Below are 24,448 nucleotides of genomic sequence, written 5' to 3' on the forward strand. Positions count from 1 at the left end.
TCTGTAATGGTTTAATAACTGAACATTACTGAACATATTTCCACTAGCCTCTTTCTAAAATCCCATCATGAGCTAATTTCCTCTATTGTCATTACATCTGCAACTGGTCTTACATTTCAAAAAACTCTGTACCACTGTGAATAAATGATCTCCTTTACTGCACTGAGCTCTCAGAGCCAGTATTTTTAGTAGTGGCTGATAATTTGGGGTGCCCAGTTCCAGGGGTACAATTGGCAGAGAAGAACGAGCTTTATTCCCACCTTGCCCCTCCTCTCACAAAAAGCTCCAGGAAAATGCTAGAGTTGGGGCATCAGCACAGAGATGCCCAACCTCACTATCCATTCCAGAAGATCCTGGCCAGAAAAACTAAGACCAAGTTTGGGTGAAGCAATCACCCGAAGGGTGCCTCGGGCCCGCAGTGTGCCCAGTGCATCCGTGCCATGCAGCGACACACCTAAAAGGCTTCCGTCTTGTCTGTCGCTGTATCCAACCAGGCATTAAGGACAGCACAGGTATTTTAGCCTTACTGCAGCATTGTTTTCAAATCCTTGCCTGTTCGAGTGTCGCTCCAAATTTAACAGAGACTTGGAATTTATTTCCTAGGAAAATATATTAAAATAAAATGCCCAGGAAATGATCAGGCCAATAGTTCAGTAAAAGTAGCTGAAAAAAGCTGTACTGGCTGACACTGCTGATAAAAAGGTAGGTAACACATTTCTGCTTCTTCTGCGGTATTTGAGGCTCACTCCAAGTTTTACAAGAGAGTTATTTTTAAATTGTTGCATAACACATGTCTGTCCAATATTTCTTTCCTCAATCAAGCAAAGAAAATGCATTTGCTATTCCTGGGAGATTTCTGGTGCTTCTTATCTTATTTAGAGCCCAAAATAAAGATGCACACAAGAAGGCAAACATCAGAGAGAAATTATTATCCATGAGCTAATGCACAGTCTAATTTACCACATATCTGAGACTGTTTCACCTGCAATAAATTATTTTGCCCAGCAGGAAAAGTCCTGTTTGACCTTCATTTTTTCTTTTCCTGCAGCTGAAAACTCTGCTACTACTTCTAGGTCGCGAGTTCAAATTCCACCCTGGCTGGGAGTGATTAAATATATCAATTTCTAATAGTATCTATTTTGTTAATAACAGGACAGCCGTTAACGTTCACTTTTTCAGGGACACTTGCATCTGGCTAAGCTGTAGTCTACAGCTCTGATCTCTCTACAGCCTCTGTGTATCGCCCAAGAGGTACATTGGAAATGGGAATCCGACGTAGCAGCAGTCCTTGGGGAGTCCCTGCCTGGAGCAGAGCTGGCAGAGCCGATCGCGAGGCGAAGTCTCATTCCCCAAATGGGACAGTCCCTCTTCCCTGGCTCTTCCCATGCTCTCGAGCCATTTCTTTGAGAGAGGCAGCTGGGGGTCATTCAGAGCAATCCCACCCTTCAAAGGCAGACCCAGGCTGAAAAACTCCTGTGGGCTGCCCTGTGTCAGGATCACAAACCCATAAAGATGTAAACCCGCCCTTACTACGTTATTCTTGCATCATGTGCGGCCGAGCCAGAACAGGAGCTACAGATTTTGTCAAGTGCCAGCTATAGTTACAGCGTTACATAATAAACCTCAACAGCGAAGAATCACAAATCTATCACTACAGCTGGCACCAAATGGCATCTTTGCACAGGCTTAGCAGAAAAGCTGCCAACTGAATGGGCACAGACTGTCAAATTGTTCTTTCTCTTCTCCAGGGCAGGGTTAAGGCAATTTGGCAGAGGGTGGTAAGGGAAAAAATTGCTCTATCTGTTCTGTGTGTGGGGTCAGGAAGCAGGTTTTATTCTTTCGCAAAGATAACCTGGCACCTTTAATGAAGAAAGCAAGAAAGAAGGAAAGCCATCAGAATGTGGCTTCCAGCTGTCAAGTCACATCAGCCAAGTGGAGATGTATAATCCCTGAGAGCGCCGGCACTGCTAGCCCCTAACATTTGATTGTGAGCTCTTTGAAAGAAGGCACCTGGCGTTTTTCTTCTCTAAAACGCCCAGCACACTACTAGCAGCTATAAATAACAACAACCACTACGTTGGTATTTAGCAGCACAGCATATATGAAGGAAAGACACAGGAAGAGTAGACGGAAGAGAAGCAGCTTTCCTCTTCCCGGCTTCCCGAGCCCTCGGTGTAGAGCAGGGTACGCGCTCCTCTCTGGCGCGGGGAGCAGAGCCAGTCATCCCTGCTGCCTCCCTGCCCAGCCCCAGCTCCCCGCTGCCATCCAAGCCAGAGGCGAGGCCACGCTGACGGGAAAGGAAACAATTTCCCCAGGGACGTTGGCAGTGAAGATGCTGCTGGGTGGAGGACTCTGCTTCTACCAGCACTTCCCCTCTGAGCCTATGACCAGTTTTCAGATGAGCCTAAGGCCAGTTTCCCGCTGTTGGAAGGGAGGTGTGGGACAGGCGATCATCCCATATATTTCTGTTCTTTCATCATGAGAAGTTTCCAGGTTCATTAAGCAGGAACGGGGCGATCAATACCGGCTGCACGCGGAAGGAGCTGACAACGCAGCCAAGGCTAGAGAGGCTCTCGGAGAGGCATGAAGAAGGACGGTGCCTGCGAGCGGATCACCCACACCTCCGCTGAGCGCCGGGACTGTTACGCTGTCCTACACCAGCTGAATAGTAAACTTCACAACTTTGCCAAAACTGACCACAGGCAGCTCTGATACACTCAAAGCTCTTCACTGACGTGCAGAGGCTTTCGGGCGGTGGCGGCACGGCTGCTAATCCAGCTGGGAAACTTGGGTCAGAGAGGAACAACTGGAACATGTACTCCTTAGTGCAAGAACTCTGGATGAGGAACTAGGCAAGAACTAGCAGTGCTAGCACTGTACCTGAAACTGGGAATTATAGGGGTAAGAGAAACCTGGTGGGACAGAAGGGTATATGAATTTTGGTAAAGCTCAAAATAGCTTTGTTCGTGCAGCATTGCAAACTGATAGGGAAGCTCTCAAGAAGGAGCAAGAAAGCATGAATCTGTTCCTGTTGAAGCTTGGTAAAAGTGTTTTTACTGGAGAAGAGCTGTAAACTTTCATATGGATACAGGTAGGGATCTCTCATATATTACTAGAGAGAAATAATATGGAGAATTGTGTAATTATGGGAAAGAAACCTCCTAGATGCAGACTATAGAACAAACGCCTTTAATACTGGCGGGTCTCTGGTACTGCTAGGCGTGAGAGCAGGCACCAAATACTCAGGGACTCAACTAGAGATGACGCTATTTTGCACTTATTTCCTGTAGCTGTAATAGGTTGGATTAAAAGAGAAATTGGAATGAAAATGGAAACTTGTCTTTCAGCGATCACTTTGAGGTTAAGTAACAACCGTTTCCTGCAAATAAAGCTCTGAATGCCAAAAGCCCAAGTATCCGCAGACAACACAGAATTGATAAATAGGCTCAGTCAATGCATAGAAGGATGGAGTTGTGACATAGAAATGACTAATTTACAGGATGTCTCAAAATGGTGCATATGTTGGTATAAGACCATACTATGCATGTAGGACCAAGAAATTCAGAATAGGCTGGGAGCTCATCATTGCAAGTGAGAGGGGAAGAAGCAGTTGGTTGTATTTATTCAACTGCAAGACACCTATAAGCCATCAGTGGGATGTATCCACAAAAAAAGCATACAAGGTCCTTGCACGCATCAAGGCAAGGCACTTCCAGGGTAGCTGGGTAAGTATTTGTGCATAAGGACACCTGGAATACCATATACAGTCCTAAAGCCTGCTGGGAATCCAGACGTGTAGTATGCCGATATTGCATGGACAACCTAGCAGCTCTTGCATATAAATTTGGGCATGTAAAGTGCTTTCTTAACATTTCAGTCCTATCTTAGATACTCCCCAGTATTTCCTGGCATATCAAGAGAGGTTTGGCATGGTAAGTGTGGAGGAGGGGCGAGCATAAGTTGGTGATAATATGGGATTCAGCTTTTGGTGTCGGGAGAATATCCATCCAGTGATCTGTATCTTGTTTGGGTGGAAATATGGTGTTAATTATCTTCATGACAGATGGGTCTGGCAATTCATTTCAGCTGCTTTAGATCATACATTCCTCTGGCTGGTAGACCTTCAGAAAATAGAGAAATAGATCTTCAAGATGAAGGAAGGAATGCCATAATAAGGACAGATGTTGCCATGAAATTTTAGTGTTGCATTCAGCAGGAACTTAGGTTTACATATCATCATTGTGATATTCATATTTTTCCAGTCCTCTGTTCAGCTGGGCCTGTGTCATGTAAATGCAGTCTTCCTATTGAGTTCAGGGGCTAAAGGCATACCAGTCATGGGCTGTAATGAATTATTGCTTATTATGAATAGCCACCGCTGATTCTCCAGCCTTCCAGCTTCTTCATATGGGTAAGAACCTTCAGACTAAGAACTGTGTTCCATCTCCTTCAACTACTCATCATCTGGGGCTTCTGACAAGTCACTTCTCATACGCCCTTCTGATTGGGCACCAGTAACAAATGGCAAATGCATCAGTAATGCAAATTTTGGAAGACACAATTGTTTTGGATAAAGTACAATGCTAAAGTACGTGAACCGCTAAGGACCCAAGAAGAATGCCACAGCAGCCCTCCAGCTACCTGCAATCTTGATGATGGTAATTTCTCAGTCATCCCACAATCGCTCCAAGAAGCCCGAGTGAGATCTGCACTCCGTCGTCTTAGATGGGGAGTTAAAACACAGTAAATGACATGGAGTTTACATGCTTAGCACTGAACAGAACTCCCGATTCTAACAAACTATTTTAAACTATTGTACTTCCTTAAACAACAATGTACACAGATGACAACCAGTCCCCCCCAACTATTATTGAGCAACAAAAAGGTTTAGGCATAGAATGTAGGCATAAAATAGCCAAAACTGAGGAGAAAAACATATTCCCTATATGAAAAAATGCAAGTTTCTCTCTCAGTCTCTCTTTTCTTTCTTTTTCACGTATGAATGCAGTATCTCTAGGTGTCACTTAAGTACTAAAGCTCTAGTCAGTGTAGGAATGGTTCAGATGAATATATCAGAGGACAGCACACTTGCTTCTCAGTGATGCTCAACTCTGCAAAACCAAAACTCGTAGCAGGGCTTCATGCTGGGATTCTTTCTAAGGTTATTTCAGTCAGTGCCTTTGTTTTGAAAGAAGCCTACAGGTTAACACCACAGAGACGACCCAATCCATCACCGTCCACCACATTTTGAGGTTCCCTACAAAGTCTGTGGCAGAAAAGTTGGGAAAATTTCCAATTCTTAGAAACTTTTCCAGTTATTCTGACAACTTTCCAAAACTAACCTCAGTGTCTCTCGGCTTGGCCTGCCAGAGGGGAGAACATAGGTCTGTCCAGCACACCCGGCCGCTCCCCGCTCGCAAGAGTGCAATGGGGAACACGGGCTGCGCAGCCCAGAGCGTCCCGGTGGGACTGACACCTAACTGTACCTGTGACATCCTCAGGAGAGCGTCTCGTTGTGGGCGCTCTCTTCTCACTAAGCTCTTAAAAAAATCAGTGGTTGCTACAAATGAATGCAAAAGCAATGATTGCTCCCTAACTGCAATGATGTGAGCGCAAAAGCGCTACAGTAAGGGCAACGTGAGGGCAAAGCAATTACCATGTTTGCCATTGTGACTCTCTTGCACGTTATTTCTAGAGAACAGCCAGAGCGAAACGCTCTATGTAGGAGCACAACCCAGACTTTGGATTAAATTGTGAGCTGAGACTTTGAGACTTGCAGATGACGCTCCTTCCTTATCACTCGCTGCGGTGTGAAGACTCAGCAGTTCTGTGCTGCACCTGGCCTGACCTCCTTTTTTTCCCCACTGATTTATTTAGCTTTCTGCTGTCTTCCTAGGCTCTGACTCTCATTTTGTATCACAGATACCACCAATTCTGGCTGATCATACTCAGCGGAATTGAGTGTACTGCCTAGTTTCTGTAAGGTCCAAGGATAAGAGCCCGTCCCTTAGAAATGACTGTTAGCCTCAGCTTGAGCCAAGAGCTGAGATTAAAATTCAGCTTGACAACAGAAGGTCTGGCATTATTTTGCATTTCTTAATAAAAGGTTTCCACTGTTCTAGTTATTTACTCTCCTCTGTGGAGCACCCAGTGCTGACTAGGCAAGGGCTATCCATTAAAGGCTGTCTCTCCTCTCAGCTTAAAAAGAAGTTCCCTCTCTTTGATGGGAAGAAGGTAGGAGAAATTAATTTTTCTTTCAGCATCGCCACACCTGGGGAAAGGATCTCGCTCACAGATAACAGCGCAAGCAAATATTTTCTTTGGGAGAAAAAGAGAAAGCGAAGATCAAGGTCAGAGGAGGCAAGAGCAAAGATATGTGACTGCCTTCAAAATAACCTTCCACAGAACATGTGGGGGTGTCATTTTATTTAATACGGAAAACATGCAAAAGCATAAAGGAGGGGTAACTGGCTTGGGGCTTACAGAGAGATAAAGGGTCTGCAAAGTCTGGTTGCACAGATACGCTGAATTCCAGCTGTACAGAATGAGACAAACAGGCAGATGCAAACAGGTCAAGAGAGACTGCATTTGCCTCTACACACACAAACACACGTAGCAGCGTAGCCCAACACCTGTCCCCAGCTTCCCTGAAGCATCTTCCCTCCTTCCTGCTTGTAAGGGCTGTGGCTACTCTTTGCACAAGGTGCCAATGGAAAATTCATCTTGCCTTTGCCTCTACTACATAACCACAACCCCAGGCAGAGTTTCACCAAGTTTTCTGTGTCTCAAGGCACGGCCCAGCAGCAGCCTGGATGTACAGCATGAGCCTACGAACCTGCGTGACCCCATCACCAGAGGATACGGATCGGAGCTGCGCACATAGGTGTATTAGGATTAAAAAAAAATCACTCCACTTTTCAAGATTTCAAACACATGCTGAAGTCTTCAATCAAAACCAACTACAAGTGCTTAAGAATCTGCATCTTTGACTCCTCACCCAGTGACTAAAAAATTCATTGTAGTTTTCTAAGCATCTCATTAAAGCTCACTGGCAGGATTTTCCCCGTACTCCTTGGAAAGACGCAGACAACCTGAGGCCAGCTAGACTAGAGCGTTTGGTTAGGTTAGCTGTGCCAGCCTCCAGGAGCATCTGTTTCTGTCTACTGATCACAGGTAGAGCCCAGAAAGACTAGCGTAAATTTTATGTCTGATTTTTAGCTGGCTACGTAACTAGGTGAGACACACAGACAGGACAGTAATGTTACCCCATGGGATTTATTCAATGACGCACAAGAAAACTGTCATCAATCCCCAGCTACTGATTTAATTATTAGAGCATCCCTTTCGCTACAGCTGGCTACAAGCTAGAATTCACCCACAAAATATAATAAAAGACAAGGGAACAGAGCTCAGAATACAAGTTATGTTTTGGGCTTTTTTTTTTTTTTTTGACACATTTTGTTATGAACCCAAAACTGGACCTGATCCTGTGGGAACTTGTGCTAAGGTATGCAAATATTTCAAACCAAACCAGTCCCATTTTCCAATGAGAGTGGGCCAGGTTTCAGGCAAAGATGCTTTCACAGCAAAACCATGGGAAAATTCACCATTTTCCATGTTTCCAATATGCCAATATTCATCTCCTGTGAAGTGCCAGCAATTGTTGGAACGAGGCTACAGCCCAAGAAAGCACTTAAGCACATGCTTAACTTTCAGCACATGAGTAACCTCAGTGATGTCCTGGGTCTTGTTTTTATATTCAGTATTGTTAGTTACCTTGAATTTTTAAATCCGTAGGGACAATTTGCATCTTCTGAGCTGTATAATTGGGCCATGAAAGGGATGGTAGCTCATGATTACTGAATTGTTAATTAATCATTTTTATTATATTTAAATATGCTTTAGAAGACCATAATGATGTATGCTTCCTTGATATTAGCTGTACTAATTAGATCATCTTTTCTAAATTAGAGTGCAGTTTTCTTAGCAGGTTTCCTTTTATCTGGTGTTCATTTTTCAAAAGGGCTTCATGTTGCTCCCACAGATGAGTGAATCATTTCCAGGGAATCACGTTATGCAAAAGATGTTTTTCTTGCCGCTGTAGAATGTCTACGGGTAGACCATGGCTCTCCTTGAAATCATTAAATATTTTGAAGTTGGACTTGCCTCAACAATCACACGTTCCTTGACTAGATGAGCATAACTGCATCTGGGATGAAACTCAGTCCCTACAACAAACTAGCGCGTTATCATGTTAGAACAATCCCACTCTAACACAACTTTGGTGACATGTGAAAGCAGAAAATGAGAAGAAATACATTTATATATCTGAACATTCAAGTATATTTTTTTGCATTCTTTCTCTAGCAGTTAATTGGTGCTCCAGCACTGAAAGCCATTCTGCTCCTTTCTCTGTCAAAATATTATGTTCAAAAGATTTCTAAGGAAATTATGACCATGTTACTCTAGAGGTCCTTATTTAGGTTATCTTAAACATTTAACTTATCATAGCTCTGGTAGTCCGCTATACCCTTCCTGGTTAATCAAAGCCTGAGCTTCACATCTCCGCACAACTAACCTGGAAATGTCTCAAAAACCATCTGTGAAATCTCAGGCTGTTTCACCTGAGTGTGATGCTCCTGGTTCCAGAGAGAAACTAGGAGAAAGTCATCTCTTGGTGATACTTGGTATGTCCACCTAGTTCAAAATCCTACCAATCAGTTGTGATGCTGGACATTAACAGGATAAGAACAAGAGGTTATTGTTTTATTCTGAACAAGTCTCTCCAGCTCTCAGGAAAGCAGTACTTACGTGTCGACAAATCTCCTGCTGAGGTTTGAGATGACAACTGGAGATCCAGACTGGAAAGGAGGGTCCCGAACCACTTTGTACTGGATGGGTTTGCAGTCTGCGCACAGCGTGCTGTGGGGAACAGAGCTCAGCATGGCAGCATCGATTTCCAGGTGCTCATCCAGGGTGTAGATCTGGATCCCGTACACCTCCTCGCCCACCCGTCCTGCATCCAGCTTTATGGTCAATGGGATGTCGCAGAAGACATTCTGTGGCCCAAGAGAAATGTTCTTCCCACTGACGGTGAGCAACTTGATGTCATTCACCGCTCCGCTGGAGTCCCAGTCCGGGGAAACAAACGTCACCCAGACCGTGAGGGACTCTGGAGTCAGGGGATAACGGAACTCCAGCTGCAGGTAGCAGCCCTGAGGCTCAGGACAGGCTGGGGGCACCGTGTGTTGGTTGACGGCCGAGTTGGGACTCCATGTTCTGACACTGGATTTACAAGGCTGCTCAACATCGGGGTGCCCTGGAAAGAAAGAAGGAAGCACAGACATGGCACAAAAGAAGTTAGAGAACATGGCTTATCATTGGCATCAGTCTTGAAAGACAAACTGGTAGCAGGAGAGCATATCTGTCCAGAAAACTAATTATTTACTTGAGCAGAACAGGCACAGCCAGCATGGAGAGGAGGAATAGAACGCCAAGGTCTCCTGGGCAGGTGAGGGACACAAACCCAGTTTAAGTGCCCGGCTGGAGTGGACACGACACAACACACACTGTGCCAGTGCACCTGGTCCTGTATCTCCTATTTCTAGTGCCTTCCCCTGTGCCAAACGATGGCATTTTCTACCACTTCCACTTGGTACTTTACCCGATAAACAGAGTCACTTTGCCTTCAGAGCACCTCCGGGCTCCTATTTATTCCCTTGCCTCTCACTCTAAAATAAGACCTTTTTCTCTTTAACAAAGACAAGAAAAGAGCTTTTGTTGATTCCAAGAAGCTGTTGCACTGTGCTGTTGAGGGGCAACTCCTATGCCATTTACAGGCTAATCTAGCACGTTGTGTACGACCCCTTTTTTGGAGGCATGTGGAGCACAGGTCTGAGCTGTCTCTTTGTGCTCCTTGTGATGAAACAACAGGCACTTGTACTTTTACATTTCTCACCGTTGGCTATGTTCAACTACATGGGAGGTATTACTAAAAACTAATGAAAGCCACAATGCTTGCTGGGTTCCCAAATACTATGGTAACATTACAATTTGGCACGGAGTCATGGACTGCAAGATCCAGAGAGGTCAGATGGGTGGAACAGTTGGTAAAAGAATCCAGTGAGAGCTATAAATTCCCTCTTCCTTCCCAAATAATCACATGAGAAAGGAGCAAGCAGGACAGGGAGAAGGCAAGGTACAGAAAAGAAGAAAGGAAAAAGTAAAGATAAAGAAAGGTAATGAGAGAAGTGGAGAAGGCAGAGAAAAAAAACAGAGAGCACAGCTGTTTGCAACTGAGGAAGAAAGCAAGATAAAACACTGGGCAAACATGAACAAACAGGACATCACTACTAATTTAAAGAGAAAAGGGCAATGTGTGAAGGTTATTCTTATTGTCTGCGATCCAATGAAGCATTAGAAATGTGCCTCTTTTGTCAAGGATAAACAGCACAGGGAATTCTCCCATTCATACCAAATGAACCCAGATGCAGAATAGATTTCCTGGTATCTCAGACAGTCCTCCCCGCAATCCAACACAATCATCCTGCAGATGCACAACTTTCAATGCTTCTCCCTCACCCACACGTACCCCGTAGCCCTCCACTCCTCCTTGCATGCCACAGAGTAGCGGGAATGCCACTAACCTCAGCATCCGGAGAGACCGCAGCAGTGATATATTTTGAAGAAAGCCAGAGTTCCATTTAACATGCTCAAGTTTTTTCCCCCTGGCAAGCTTGCAAGTACTGCGTATAATCATCCTGAGTAGCGAATACCCCATTCGACTCACGTTATCTCACAACACTCACTGCCGTCCGCATGTGCTTGGCTGGGTCCTCCGATGGCTTTCTCACAGACTCACAGCAAGCTCCTGACTGCAGCCCTTAGAAGGTGGTTTTTAACCCTAGTATCTCACAGGGCCTTGAAAAGATCTGTGAATATTATTGCTGCCATCTCACAGATAGGAAAAGAGAGTTGATTAATGGCTCACAGCCGAGTATGTTCTCAGGAGTGGTCTCCACCTGGGTTCCTGCAAATTCACCTCTGCCAGTTCAAGGCCTCTGTAAAACTTAAATAGTAAATAAACCCACTTGTTTTGGTAGATCAGGGTGTGATCCCTGGAGCTGCATGAACTGGACTCGGCCTCCAGGGAGTTTAATGCAAATCATTTCCCCAAAATGGGAGCTCGATTGTAGTTGTCCGTAGACTAAAAAGCTCAATGAAATTGAAAAGACCCTTCCTTAAATATCATCAAACTCTCAGACCTGGGTAAGAAACATTCATTTAACTGTGGAAGAGGATGGAGACCTTTTTCCACATAACTGTAGATTTCTAGAGATGGGGAAACACTACGAATATTACAAATAATTGTATATAGCAAGAAATGGTGTAGTAGTTATTCTGCCCATGTGCCCTCAGATTCTGAAAATCCTTTGTCTTATGAGATCATCAGTGAGATTGGTCACAGAACAGCACCTCATGCAACGTCATACCTTGCCTAACACAAACAGGATGTGAGCGTAAGGTTTGTGAGGAGTCAAATCCCATCTCCGGGTCAGAGAGCAAGGATGGTAGGCTGGGACGGACGCTTCCCCAAAACATGAGCCGCAGCCACCGCCTGGTGTGAGAGGCATAAGCGAAGTGGCTGGGAGGAATGCCCCTCCGCTGCCCCGGCACACGGACAGAGACTTGACACACTTGCACGGGGAGGGCAGCTGGGATCAGCAGCCTCTCGGGATGCAGCCTCTGTCACAACTACAACTCCTTTGACACATTTCTTATGTGGTCAAGACAAAGGGACCATCCAGCGGGACTCTAATGTCCAACTGGGACAATTCCACTTGCAAATACAGAATGAATCACTCCCGAGTGAAATAGTGGCCACCGGGAAAGGTGGAGCACTAGAGCAGCCTAAGGCAGCAAGATTTTTTATTATATTCTCATACTTCTTCTAGTCAATAGTGAGCCAGGCAGTAGGAATTGACTGATATACGCCTATGTTGCACAGTAAGCAAAGGTACTTAATGGGGTTTGAGCCAAAATCACCTTTCGTATATAAAAAACCCCTTTGACCGAGTTGTGAAGGTGCTGTAAGGTTGTTTATGTAGCTGGTGTTGCTGGTGAGAATCCAGGTAGGTTAGAGCTTTCTTGCTCTACGGTGAAGGCAAAGAGTAAATCAGAACTGCTCGATCGCCAGTGCCTTCCGAGGAGCAAAGAGCCACTCCTGCAACGGGCACAACTGGCTGAGAAAGAATAAAAAAATATCTCAGCCCAGGGGGTTGGACCCCACCACACTCGGGCACAAGCAGGGCCCTGGGAAGGACACAGTCCCCACGGCAGAGTTTTGCAGTGGGACCACAGCTGGCGTCAGCTACCTGGGGTAACTGTGCAGCGTTAACAATGCTATGAGACCTCAGAGAAATGAAATCAGACCAACCAGGTTCAGAGCTGCTTCAGAGACACGTGAGAAATGTGGTTTTTCTGGTAAGAAGCTGGATGAGTACTACGAAACATTTTCCATGAGTGTCGTGTCAAATTTGAAAATGAGTTCATTTTGGCCATGCTTATGCCTCTTTTGTATTCACTTTCCACGAACATCCAAGCAGCGGAGATTTACACACATGAACGCTTGCAGAAAGTGAATGTAAAGCTTGCATGCTTGAGTACTCACAGATAGACAATTAAAGAAGCCAGACAATGATCTAACTGTGCTATTTGTAACTCAGACCAAGTGCAAATAGGCAGAGATCCTGAATGTCAGGGAGTGTGGTAGTGATGACAGAAAATTACAGAGCAACAAATACCATACACTCGGTATGTTTTCTACCCTGAAGTGGAGGCAACTTAGTAATAGGATAGGATTCCCAAATTTTCTTTCCAGAGCAATGGCACCAGAGCAATTGAGTGAGACAGATAAGAATCAGACTGCACCCTTCATAGTTAAGAACATGCAGGCACACACTGTAAGAAGAGGAAATTAAATGCAAAATGCAGCTGAGTAATAAATCTTAGAGTAGCTTAGTTTCTCTAGGAATGATGCCGCTGGCAAGACATGTGAGATCTAGAAGTTTTCAAATCAGAGCTCGTTGGAGAAATTTTGACGGAACGGCGTATCTCAATGGAATATGCAGTTCTTTCAAAATCAAAACACTTTGTAAAATTGGGTTTATTTGGCCAAAATTTTATTCTGGAGAAGAAAATGGGAAGAAAGTTCTAACAATATTGGAACATTGCGTTTTGACATTTTTGGAAGAAATTGTTTCACTTTTGCACTTTGAAACAGTTTTCATTTAGATATTAGAAGTTGCTTTTGCTCTAGATTATATACTAAAAGGGGAGATTTTCAAATGTCATAATTTAACCAAAGTTCATGAAAGAGGAATTATATGAGCTAAACAAAACATTTTGGCCAGCCTCAAACACTTTTTGTTTTTAATTTTCCTTCATGGAGAATTTCAAAAGTTTCAGGTTTTGTTCCAAATGAAACCAGGCTTCAAAGTCCTGTAATCCTTGGCTAAGTGGAAATTCCACCTTCCACCCTGCACTACTACTGCAAGCGATCCAAACTTCACTAATCCTGTTTACTTGATAATCCAGTCACACTCATAGCCGGAGCGCTGCTTCCCAGGTCGAAGCTCCTGACCAACACCCTCCCGGGGGGCAGGTGCGCTCTGCCTGGCAGCCTTGGCCCTTGGCTGTCCTAACTCGGGGGGTGAGGTGGAGTGAACCGCAAACTCATGGGGCCCCCGCCCTGGGACACGGGAGCACGGGGCAGAGGACGCTTGCCCACACATCTTGTCCCGTCACACAGCGGGGGCGCAGCTCGCTGCACACGCTGGCCTTAGGGCTAGGGAGGGCTCCTGGGTGCCAGAGCTGTGCATCTCACCATATTAGCTTACAAAAAAATCTTCCTTGTAGAACAACTCTCACGTACTCTAGCCGCAGGACAGAGAAGCCCTTAATGTAAGGAGGTATTTGTATAATGAGTTTGCAAAATCCAGGGATTGGCCTTTGAGTTCAGTGAGCCCACCTGTGTGTTTACAGTGAAGTCTGGGCCCAGAGCGTGCTGTTCCTGGAGGAACAGCTCGTGATTGACAGATTGAAATAATACTCTGCTCTTTCCGAACCGTACCTTGTGATTGCTGACCTCTGCCTAGTATAATCTTAAATATGCTCTACCACATCCACCTACTTATGTAATGGAAGGTACACATGGAGGAGAGTTAACGATGGAGATCTAATGGCATCGTACGACCAGCTCTGCAGACAATTCTCCCTCCAACACGCTCAAAGAGAAGCAGTAAGAATGACTTGCAAAACATCCTGAACTAGACCGGGCTTGACGTAGTCACCTGCATTCATGCTGCAGAGTACTTGCCCAAAGGGCAATCTCCACTCCTTTCAGCGTGTCTGCTGGTGCAGCCTGCTACTATTCAATGCAAGGGCAGCAGAAATCAGGCCCAAATAAATAACACGCAATTCTTCACTTTCGGAGTTGGAGTAGAAGGAGTAAACAGCTCCCCTGAGGAATTCATCTGGCAGATGTGAATGGTCAGCGTTTCTTGGCACTCCGCTGCTTTCTGAAATTCAGGTTCAGCTCCCGGAATTCATTTAATTCATGGGCAGGCTGAGGACACGGGGACCAAAACACAGGTATTTCAGCCAGTGGCATTACCTCAGGGCACAGTGTATTCATCTGTCCTCTGGTTTTGTTCATGGTACATACAGGTCTGATCAGTCACTCTCCCCCAGATTTTCCCACTGCCTTTGTGGCTCCCCTTTTGCTCTGGCCCGACTCCTCCCCTGCCATGTCTTTGTCCCCCGTGACTCACCTTCTGCTTCCCGTGGGCTCCAGTGCCCCGAGGGATCGCAGGGCATCGGGGAAGAGGCGCTGAAGGCGTATTGCACCAGGACTCTTCCTTCCGCGCACAGATCACATGCTGATCCCACTTCTCTAGGAGGCCAGGAAAACAGGAAAACACACCAACTTAGTAACAGCTGAACGAGCTGCTTATTCAACTATAATAAAAGCAGTAAGACTTAGAATTCAGTTCCACTTAACCCTCTTCTCACAGCACGGACAAGAGTGTTTTCTGACGCTGACCTTCTGTAGGTTTGGGCTAACAGCCTGCAGAGACGGCATCTGTGAGTCCGCCATCCAACACAAAATGACAGCAACCTCTGAAATCATGCTCAGCTATGTTTTTTTTTTCTCCCCTGCACTACAACTGGATCAAACCCTGACAAAAGAAAATACGTGTTGCTTAGTGCTTAGAGAAGAGAAACCGGCCTCAGGAGATTTCAGATCTATTTCTGTTCCCACCATGGATTTATTGCTTGAACTTGTAGTATCTTCAGGACTGTGAAGGCCTTGGGCTTAGTGGTGATTACAGAAGAGGGCAAAGTCCCAGGCTGTGAGAACATCAGACAGAGCTGCTCTCCGAAGCACAGCTTTGCTAAGTACGCAAGGACCTGCTTTTGGAGGTGTATCACAGCCCAGATCATTACAGGCCTGGAAAAGGGGTGGGTTCTGAACATACAGGAAAGAACACGCTCTTAATCCTTTTTGCAGGGGAAACTGGATTTGATATCTGGCAGCTCAGGCACCAGCGGATGGCTTTTTCTGAACTGGAACATCTTATGGGCCCACGCCATCAGATGGCATGACATGGCATTAAGAAACGCACTTCACTGCCCAGTGCCAGCATTACTTCGCCTACACAATACATCTGATACCAGCTACTGTCAATAAAGTCCGATCAGCAGAAGTGGTTGAACAGGAAAACACTGATTCACAAATATATTTGCTATTACATTCACAAGATCAGGCCTTAAGCTGATGTGGACTGGAGTGGCTCTTCCATAATATCAAGCTGATTTACATCAGCTGAAAATGCACCTCACACAGTTCAGCCCTACGTTCCCTGGATCACAAAATTTGGAACTGTGTATGGTTCTTCAGCCCAGTAAGTTGCTTATTATTCAGAATTCATTGTTCTGCTTTAAGGAAAGCTGCCCACTCAAAATGAAAGGAAAAAAGTAATAATCTTAATGATTAAATGCACCTAGGAAAGGACAGAAGGTTTAGGCACACAATTTGTGCGTAACACATAGTGTACTCTCTAAGCTACCCAAGTAAGAATGGATTGAGCCATCAATTATTATAATCAGCTCTGCAGATTGTAACCAACTCCCACTACACGATTTATTTCAGCACTGCCTTGCGAAGGGCACTGTGATCCTCAGGCAGAAGTCATTCTGGATCCTCAGCGAGGACACCAGGACTGCACATTCACTCTCCCAGCCCTTCCAGGCTGTGCGATCTCATTTCCCTTTGGTGCTGGGGATGACACACGCTCAGCCGCTCCACAGCTTAGCATCTCCTATTTGTTGACAGGCATCTATTTGAAAGTCAACTTTCTGTTGGGCTAATTAGGCAGAAGCAGGGATTGTCAATGGGGGGACTTGGAATGAAATCAGTGGTAAAACTGGTATCCATTTCAGTATGGCCCACAGCCATACACAAAGAGATGGTGAATGACTAACTTGCAGACAGTGCAGAAAGGGATGCACCTGCTGAAAACATCTGAAGAATAAAATGTGGCGATGGGGTAGAATAGAGGAGAGGGAGGCAAAGGTGCCCTCCTCTTCCCTGCGTGATCTGTAATGCTGTAATGAACAAATTTGGGCATGTTGTGAATAACTTCTGTCTCTGTCTCATTTTACCCACCTGCACCATTGGTATGACGCTGCCTCCCTATTTCGTCTCTCAGCTGTCTTTGTAGCAGTGGTTTAAGTGTCTAACTCAGCTTGCCTAAATAATATATGCAAAAAAATTCAAGAATCCAGAATAAAAGGTACTGAGAAATCAAAACGTAGAATTATTACTGCGCAGTTGTTTTTCAGACACATGCATCAACAGTCAGGATAGAAGTCCCTGCAATAATAATCTTTCAGTTTCTCTGCAGAGACTCCTGCATTAGCGCTTGGTCCTGGATAAGGACAGGGCTTTGAAAGCCAAGTTTCCACAATTAGGACTGCTCTTTACTCAAATTAGCAGCTATACAATTTCATCACAGGCTGCCATGGTGGAAAAAACTGTAGGCTTATGGACAAACATTTCCTTTTACCAGCAAGGACTTGGAGGTAAGAGAAATCACAAGGAGCATCATGTGGGAAAGGCTATGAGCAACCTTTCTCTTTTTACTTTTCCAATTTGGGAGCCAAACTCAACCCTGATGTAACTCCACTGGCTGAAAGGAGTTACACAGGGGATGACGTCTGGGTTCAAGTCTGCACACTCTTGCACACAAATCCTACAAACAGCCATGAATGTCAAAACTAATTATGGAATCACATTTACAGGCTTAAGAAAATCTAAGCCAGATCCTCACACCTTATGCAGCCACTGACATCAAGACAAAATGAGCGTAAATTGGTTCAAAACACTATTAATTAGGAACGATAGCATATCTGACACCTTAAACACTGGTGCACATGACTCCCCAAAGTGCAGGGTAATGGAAAATCTAGACTCCTCTGTTTTCTCATAAGCCAAGTACTGGGGAAATTCCAGCTTATGAAGTTCAGAGTGCAGGAGGAATTCATTCCTACAGCGTGATATTTCAGTGAAGCGGATTCAAAATCTAAAGATTACTAGTGAAAACCAGACAATTATCTTCACGGCCAGCACCAGTTCAGTGGATAATTCAAAACCAGTAAAAATCTGTCATTTCTTTCAGTAAAGAGTGACTGTTTTCAAACTAAATTGTATCTGCTTACTTGAAATTCAGAATTGGTGCTCTCCCCTCTAACATACTGAAACTTTCCAGCAAGGTTTAAGCAAGTGATTATCAAGCCCAGCCATCTAGATCTGGGACACCATACTGACCAAAATATTTGCTTGCTAAGAATGAGATAGCATCAGATTCATGGAAATTAATGCAGTCACCTCAATGAAAACTTGGAAGAGCAGATGCATTCAAAGTTTTCTGTCCAAGCAGAATTTGCTGCAGAGCCCTATTACAATAACTGTTTACATCCTGCCTACGCATATCAAACAGGAGGCGCATGAATGGATGCTTAGCGACAGCAGATGAACGCATCTAATAGATGCAGTCAGGAAATGAACAGAGTTTTCTTCTTCTCACTTCTTTTCCCTTGTTTTGTTGGCTCTATTATTATTTTATTATTACATATTATTGTATGTGCATGTGACATTTTTCACTTTTTTTTTTTAATGGGAAGATGGAGAATGGTAAGTATTCAAATCCCGTGTGGAGTAGCTACAAGAAGAAATGCTGGTTCTTGATATATTTGATTATTAGAGATGCTTAGAAGCTCAGCTAGGTGCTGGAGTATAGGGTCAAACACAAGTTGGCGAATTTAAGTGCAGATAAATGACTCTTTAGAGTAATATAGCAGGCGTCAACTGAACACACTGAACAGGCAAGGAGGGTCTGTCAGGAAGAAGATTTTACTTCTGTGCACAGCTCAGGCAGCTACTCTTGCCAAACTGTGAGGAGGACACAGGAAATCCAACCCCAAATTTACAAGAACTATGAGTTAGCATTACTCCCTGTCCCCAAATCCACATAATTAATGTAATTCCTAGAACTGAGGCCCTAAGAGAAAAGCACCTAATACTGTGGCACCTGTGACAGAGCTGCATCTAAGCAGGGAAAAGGCACACGGCCTTTACTTCCATGCTTCATCTCCCTTCAGCCGCAGGCCTCGCCCGCAGATACAGCCAGCCCAGTGTTACATTTTTAAACACTAGGCTAAATTTTCCCTTCCTGATTTTCATTAAGCAGAGGTCACTGCCTGTGCACAGCTCTAGAGAATAAAAGGGACATAAAGGAACTCGAGTTACACTGAGCGCGCCTACAGTAGCATTGTAATTTGGATCAGGAATGAACTTTTGAAGTGAAACTCTTCATCTTCCCTACTTAGAGCACTCGGAGCAGTCCTAGAGCATGGAAGCTGGACCCAGTTTTGCCTGAAACCAGAGTGGAGATGTCCTCCAGGATGACACCTGATGTGCTCCAACTGCTAATGCCGAGGGGCCAGGCTAGAGCTAGGCTGAAACCGCCCCCTCCCAAAACCCCTACAGTGTTGACGTCAGGTCTTCATTAACAACTGTTTTGCGCTAGAGATCTCCTTATATTGGGCCACAATACTTGCTAATGTAGCCAGAGCCATTCATCCTTTTAAGGCCCTTTTACACTGTCAAAACAGCATGGAAGGGGCCTCTGTGCATTAGAAACCAGGCCCAAGGCACTCAGCAGTTGAGTATCAGTCTTCTGTTTTTTACATGAATAGTCCCATTGAAGTGAATGAGTTTATTCATTCGAGTGAGGCAAGTAAAATTTGGGCCATGGTGTGCACTTTGTGTAAAAATATCTGCAAAGATTTACAGTATTCCCACACACAGATAAGATTATACTTGGCCAATTTTACCTCCTACTTGTCTTGCACAGTGACCCAATTTTACAAATTGATACAGGCATGTATCTCTAACCGAGCAGCGCTGGACACGTCGGTGCTACAAGTTCAGCACGTGAGCTTTTCCAGTATTAGTCACTATAATACTACTGTCATCCTCGGTTTGATTAATAGATCAGAATTTTGGGCATGCTTTAGACAGGATCGTTTATATATTTCAGTGACGCTTTTAAATGGCCAGAGCAACATTTCTGTATCTGTTAGCACTGGGAATCTCATTTTAACAAGGAACTGGACTCAAAGTATTTGAGGCTGTCTCTTTAAATCTTTTTAGTAATACTGAGCACACAGATTTGAAAACCCAAAGGATTCTTTTCTCTAGAAAATCACTTTTTATTTAACATACGATAACTCTGTTATGAAACTTTAGATTTAGCAGGCTATCCACTGTATGTTATTTAAGAAGCAACTAACTAGGGGTTATTAAGAACATATTGATTGAATTATAAGAAATATGTAATAAAGACATATTTGGTTACATAACAATTAACTCTGCATCAATGTGTTTTAAGAGGCAGATGGTATTTATTTAACACACAATAAGTATCTTCTGAAATCTAAATTAAATTGGAGAAACTTAATTCACCTAAAAATGATTATGGGCTAAAAAATTCTGAATTAATTTTCAGAACTTCACATAAGTCCTTTTCACATGTAGGGAATAAAAGGATTCAGTTGCAAAACTGCAATTAAAACAACTACTGTTCTGAGCACAAGATCTTTCTTTATCAACTCCTAATATGATTTGATTGCCCTCCCTGCATTAATCTGCAATAAAGGTAGAAAATCTCATCTGAGCAGAAAATAACAGCTATCTGCCTACTCAGATAAAGTGCAGGCTGGCCACTGAAATGGCCACGGTGTCCTAGCAGCGCTGGCAGGAGTTTCATCCCTGATGGAGGCAGTGGCTCTCAAGGTGCTCTCACCGAACAAAGCAGCAGTGCTGAGACAGCTCTTTGGGTGCTAATATGCTTGTAAATTTGGCCTCCTGTGATATGTACTGCTACAGTCCTGAAGGACACGCCAAGTTTGCTCTCTATAAAATAACAAAGCAAAAAGTGGAGAAGAAATGCAAACAGGGAAGGTGAGTCGACAGTCATGCGAGAAGGTAAATCATTTAGGAAGTTCTCTGCTAGGACTCCCAAAGCCCCTGCAGCCCATCCAAGCACTGCGTAAGAGTATTTAGATGAACTCCCCAGTCGCTCAGGTCATCCTGGGGTAAGAGTTGCTCTGGCGATGAACTGCAAAGTGGTGCAACTCTTGTCCAGAGCCCTGCATTCATTTAATTTTTATTGGTACCACGTAGCTGCATGCCTACCAGACATGAACACACACGCATACTCTGACCTACATGCTCTACTCAGGATGCAGCAGGATGGCATTTGCATGAGACGCAGGGTTTTAGGTCTTTGACTCTGCCTTGCTCAGCTCCCATCTCAGACCTGCAGCTCAGGCAAGGAGGCGGCATTTGTCCCTCTTCCCAGCCCTGCCGCCTCTTTGCCCTGTGAGACTCCTCTGGGTTGTCACAGAAGTAGAAACAAGGTTCACCTTGTCCTTGCAAAAGAAACGTGCAAGAGGAGGAGGGGGAACATGCAGGCAGAGCTGAAGCCCACAGGTATCTGGGAGGAGCAATAACAGCAGGAACGACAGGGCCAGAATTGTTGATTGAAAATTCCTCCCATAACATATGGAAAAAGATTTGCCCTTTACATGGCAAATCAATGGCCCTCAACAGAGTGCTACAGGCTGAGAAAGGAAGAGCAGAAAACAGATCAATAACCTCCTCAATATGAACCGATTTAGGAAAGAGCCTTAACCCAGACTGAGCGTAGCACGTGTTAAAGCTGCACTCCTTGAGTGGGGCCGCAGGTCGTCCTCCTATTTTTCCCCTTTCCATTCAGTTCAATGCAAGAGTACAGAGCAGCGCGTGATCACCTTTCAAAGAAGTGGCCGTCAATGGGCGGAAACCACTCCAGGGTGACGGAGGTGGAAGTCCGAGCCACAATCTGGGGGGCAATTGCAATAGGAGCCGGTTTCTTCGCAGGCTGCCAGCTCTGATAGACGAGGTCCAAGTAGCAGTGCATCCTGGCCACTTGGTTGGGCGTGAAGGAGTTGGTGCAGTCATCGTCTGAAATTAAAACAGAAGCCACATCAACCACGTGGGAGATAAGGTGGGAGCAAGAGAGAGAATTACGACCCGGTGAATGGCAGCTTCTTGCAAGGGCTGGGATGGGTTCTTGCAGCACTGAAAAGTTAATGGCCTGTGAACAAATGAGGGCAGTCATCACCTGTGGAGGCAGGTGAAAGGACACAAAAAACCCAAAAAATCAATCAATAAACATTCCCCTCCACTTGTCCGGGATACATATGAAGCACCCAGAGATCATCCCAAGATGAGAAGAGGCACGTGGAGGTAGAGAAAAAGAAAGCCTCAGTGCAGAACCTTCTGGTCAGAATTGGGGCTACCAGTGGACCTCCAGGCTTAAAAGAATTTCACGTCTAAAAGAATATCTCTGAGAGAGGATAAAAGGGCAAAGGATGGCTAGTGTTAGGGTAAAGTATTGACTGAGATTCATGCAAACCATGTGCAGTAGACTTTGACAGATTTTCTTGCTTAAAAGAACACAGAATTTTAAAAATATGTATTTTTTAAAGGTTCTTATGTTTTCTAATGAACAAATAAAAATGTTCTGAAAGATCCATTTAAAAAATCATTACAAGCACTGATTAAAAATGTAAATTTTTGGTGTACAAAATAACTTTATTTCTATTAAAAGTCTCCCACTTTACTGTTATGATTCTAAGCCCTTTCTGAACTTCTCATAAACATTTCTGAAATTTCAAATTTCTTTTTCATTCAAAATGGAGAAATCATTTTGCTGGATAATTTCCCATAAATATCCATTTCTCATTTCATCTGTTTTCCCCAAACATGACTTGCCAACAAGAATGCATCTAGTGCCCTCTGAACACCACGCAACTTTACATCTACAATGCCCAGGAGAAGTCGAAAATTATTATTTCTCTATTGTGCAGATCACCAAAGGCATAAATACGTTGTGCACAGTCACCCAGAAAAGCTATGCTGAGGAACTTATTGCTAGCACTTTAACCATTTTTCTGGTACTCTTCCCATCGGATGAAAAGCTCTCGAAAACACAGGGTGTTTCTTCACATGTGCCTGCCGAGTTCCCAGCCCAGTAAAGCTCAGTCGCAGAAGGGACCTCCGCATGCTGCCACGATACAAACAACAATGACAGTTTTGCACAGATCAAGTAATACACTTTTCTGGGAAGATGCAGGTCACCGAAGGCTGCTCAGAGAGTCGCCTGCGTGTGTGTAAGTTCAATATTGTAATAGCGTTACTAGATGCTCTGATGTCTGCAAGTGCGTGCCCTGTGGAACTCAAGAGGAACAAAAAAAATATGAATTCATTCTAAAGAGAAGTGTGAATTTGCTGGCTAAATTAAAACCTTACCACATCTTCCCTGAGAGGCACGCAAAAGCAGACTGCTTCGTTTGGGATCCTGCTCAGGTTACAGCCCCAAATACAGTCCTACCACAGTAAGGACCCATCAGTTCGCATGTTCTCCTGTGTCTCTCCTAATTCCACCAAGCAGTAAGCCTCCCCTCATCAAACATGCACAGCAGACAGACAGACACCACCGGCTTGAAAATATCTACAAACCCCTGTGGGTATGCAAAAAGCTGCTTTAATATGACATCTCTGGATTTCCTCAATAATTATCAATGGTCTATCCCTAAGCATGTTGTAAAAGCCACAAATATTCTTCACGGAAGCCCAGAAGGAGACAAAGACCCTTAATAGCCATCATAAAGGAACAATAAAATATATATAGGACAAAGCAGCGAGACAATGGCACAGGAGAAAGATGCCCTGCATTCTCAATCTGTTTAAACATCAGCACAGGCTGTGTCCTGGGGGAGGGGAAGGGAGGAGAGGTGAGCGAGAAAGGTATTTCACTTGATTTCAAGAAAGGTTCAAGATCCTCTGATGAAGCAATAATCAGAGAAATTCAAGAGACTTTGCCGGGCTGATTATTCCAACAGAATTCAGAGGCAGAATTCCTGCTGGTTTCATGGAAAGTGCTCTTAACGACTAACTTATCTTTTTATTTGGGAACACCACAGCTATTTGGACTTGTAAAAATAATTTACAAATCTAATTTCTCATACTTCTTGATCTTCTGGACATCGTAACTTGTTATTTCAGGGGGAAAAAAGTTACCCTTTAAGTCAGTACTTTGCTACAGAGTTGGGAGTAACTGGACAGATGGATGTTAGACACAGACAAACACAATACGATCAAGCTGTGTACAAGCAGCAAAACAGAAAAGAAAGGCAGGCAATGTTTAGAGCTGCATGACCTCAACCTAGATGTTTCAAAGGTATTTCTATAGCAATTTGATATCCTGATATATTTTTATTCCACTGCCAACAACAGAAAAGCAAACAGATTCATGCATGAGCTCTAGAGATGCCTATCAAGTTGCTTCACTTAATTTTTCAACAAGAAGAAAAAAGAAAGGTTTCTGCTCCGAACACCAGCACATGTTTAGCTCCAAGAGCAGATAGGTATCTCTGTGGTCTGCTTCTCTGTCTCAGCTCTCGAGAGAATTGGCAAGGCAAGCTCTCTTTGGAAGAAGAGACCTCAGCGGTTTGAAACACGGACGCTCCACCCCTGTCGCACACACACGAGCAGATCTGGTGGAGGGATACTGTCATCTGAAGCGGCACTGACTTATTTGTGTGATGCTAACAGGAGGCTGCATCAGGCAGCAAGACTTTCTGCCCTACCGCATGCACAGAAGTGCCCAACACGCCGAGGAGCTGACTCAGTGTATGCTTGTCCCTGAAAACCCCCTCTAAATAGAAAAATAAAGAGAAAACTAAGCATCACTTTTAGCTAGTGACCTGAACAGCA

At 44.3% G+C, this 24,448-nt stretch overlaps 1 protein-coding gene across 1 annotated transcript in view; it reads right to left on the minus strand.

Annotated features, from left to right (window-relative positions):
- Window positions 1-24,448, minus strand: part of PAPPA (pappalysin 1) — a 183,823-nt gene that overhangs the window by 100,480 nt on the left and 58,895 nt on the right. The window contains exons 5-7 of the mRNA XM_009501274.2: window positions 21,439-21,631; window positions 14,832-14,953; window positions 8,812-9,319 (exon numbers count right to left, since the gene is read on the minus strand). Coding sequence (XP_009499569.2) covers window positions 8,812-9,319; window positions 14,832-14,953; window positions 21,439-21,631 — 823 coding nt within the window. The remainder of the gene's footprint in view (window positions 1-8,811; window positions 9,320-14,831; window positions 14,954-21,438; window positions 21,632-24,448) is intronic.

The sequence above is a fragment of the Phalacrocorax carbo genome, chromosome 18, assembly GCF_963921805.1.
Source record: "Phalacrocorax carbo chromosome 18, bPhaCar2.1, whole genome shotgun sequence".
In the NCBI taxonomy this organism is placed as follows: domain Eukaryota; kingdom Metazoa; phylum Chordata; class Aves; order Suliformes; family Phalacrocoracidae; genus Phalacrocorax; species Phalacrocorax carbo.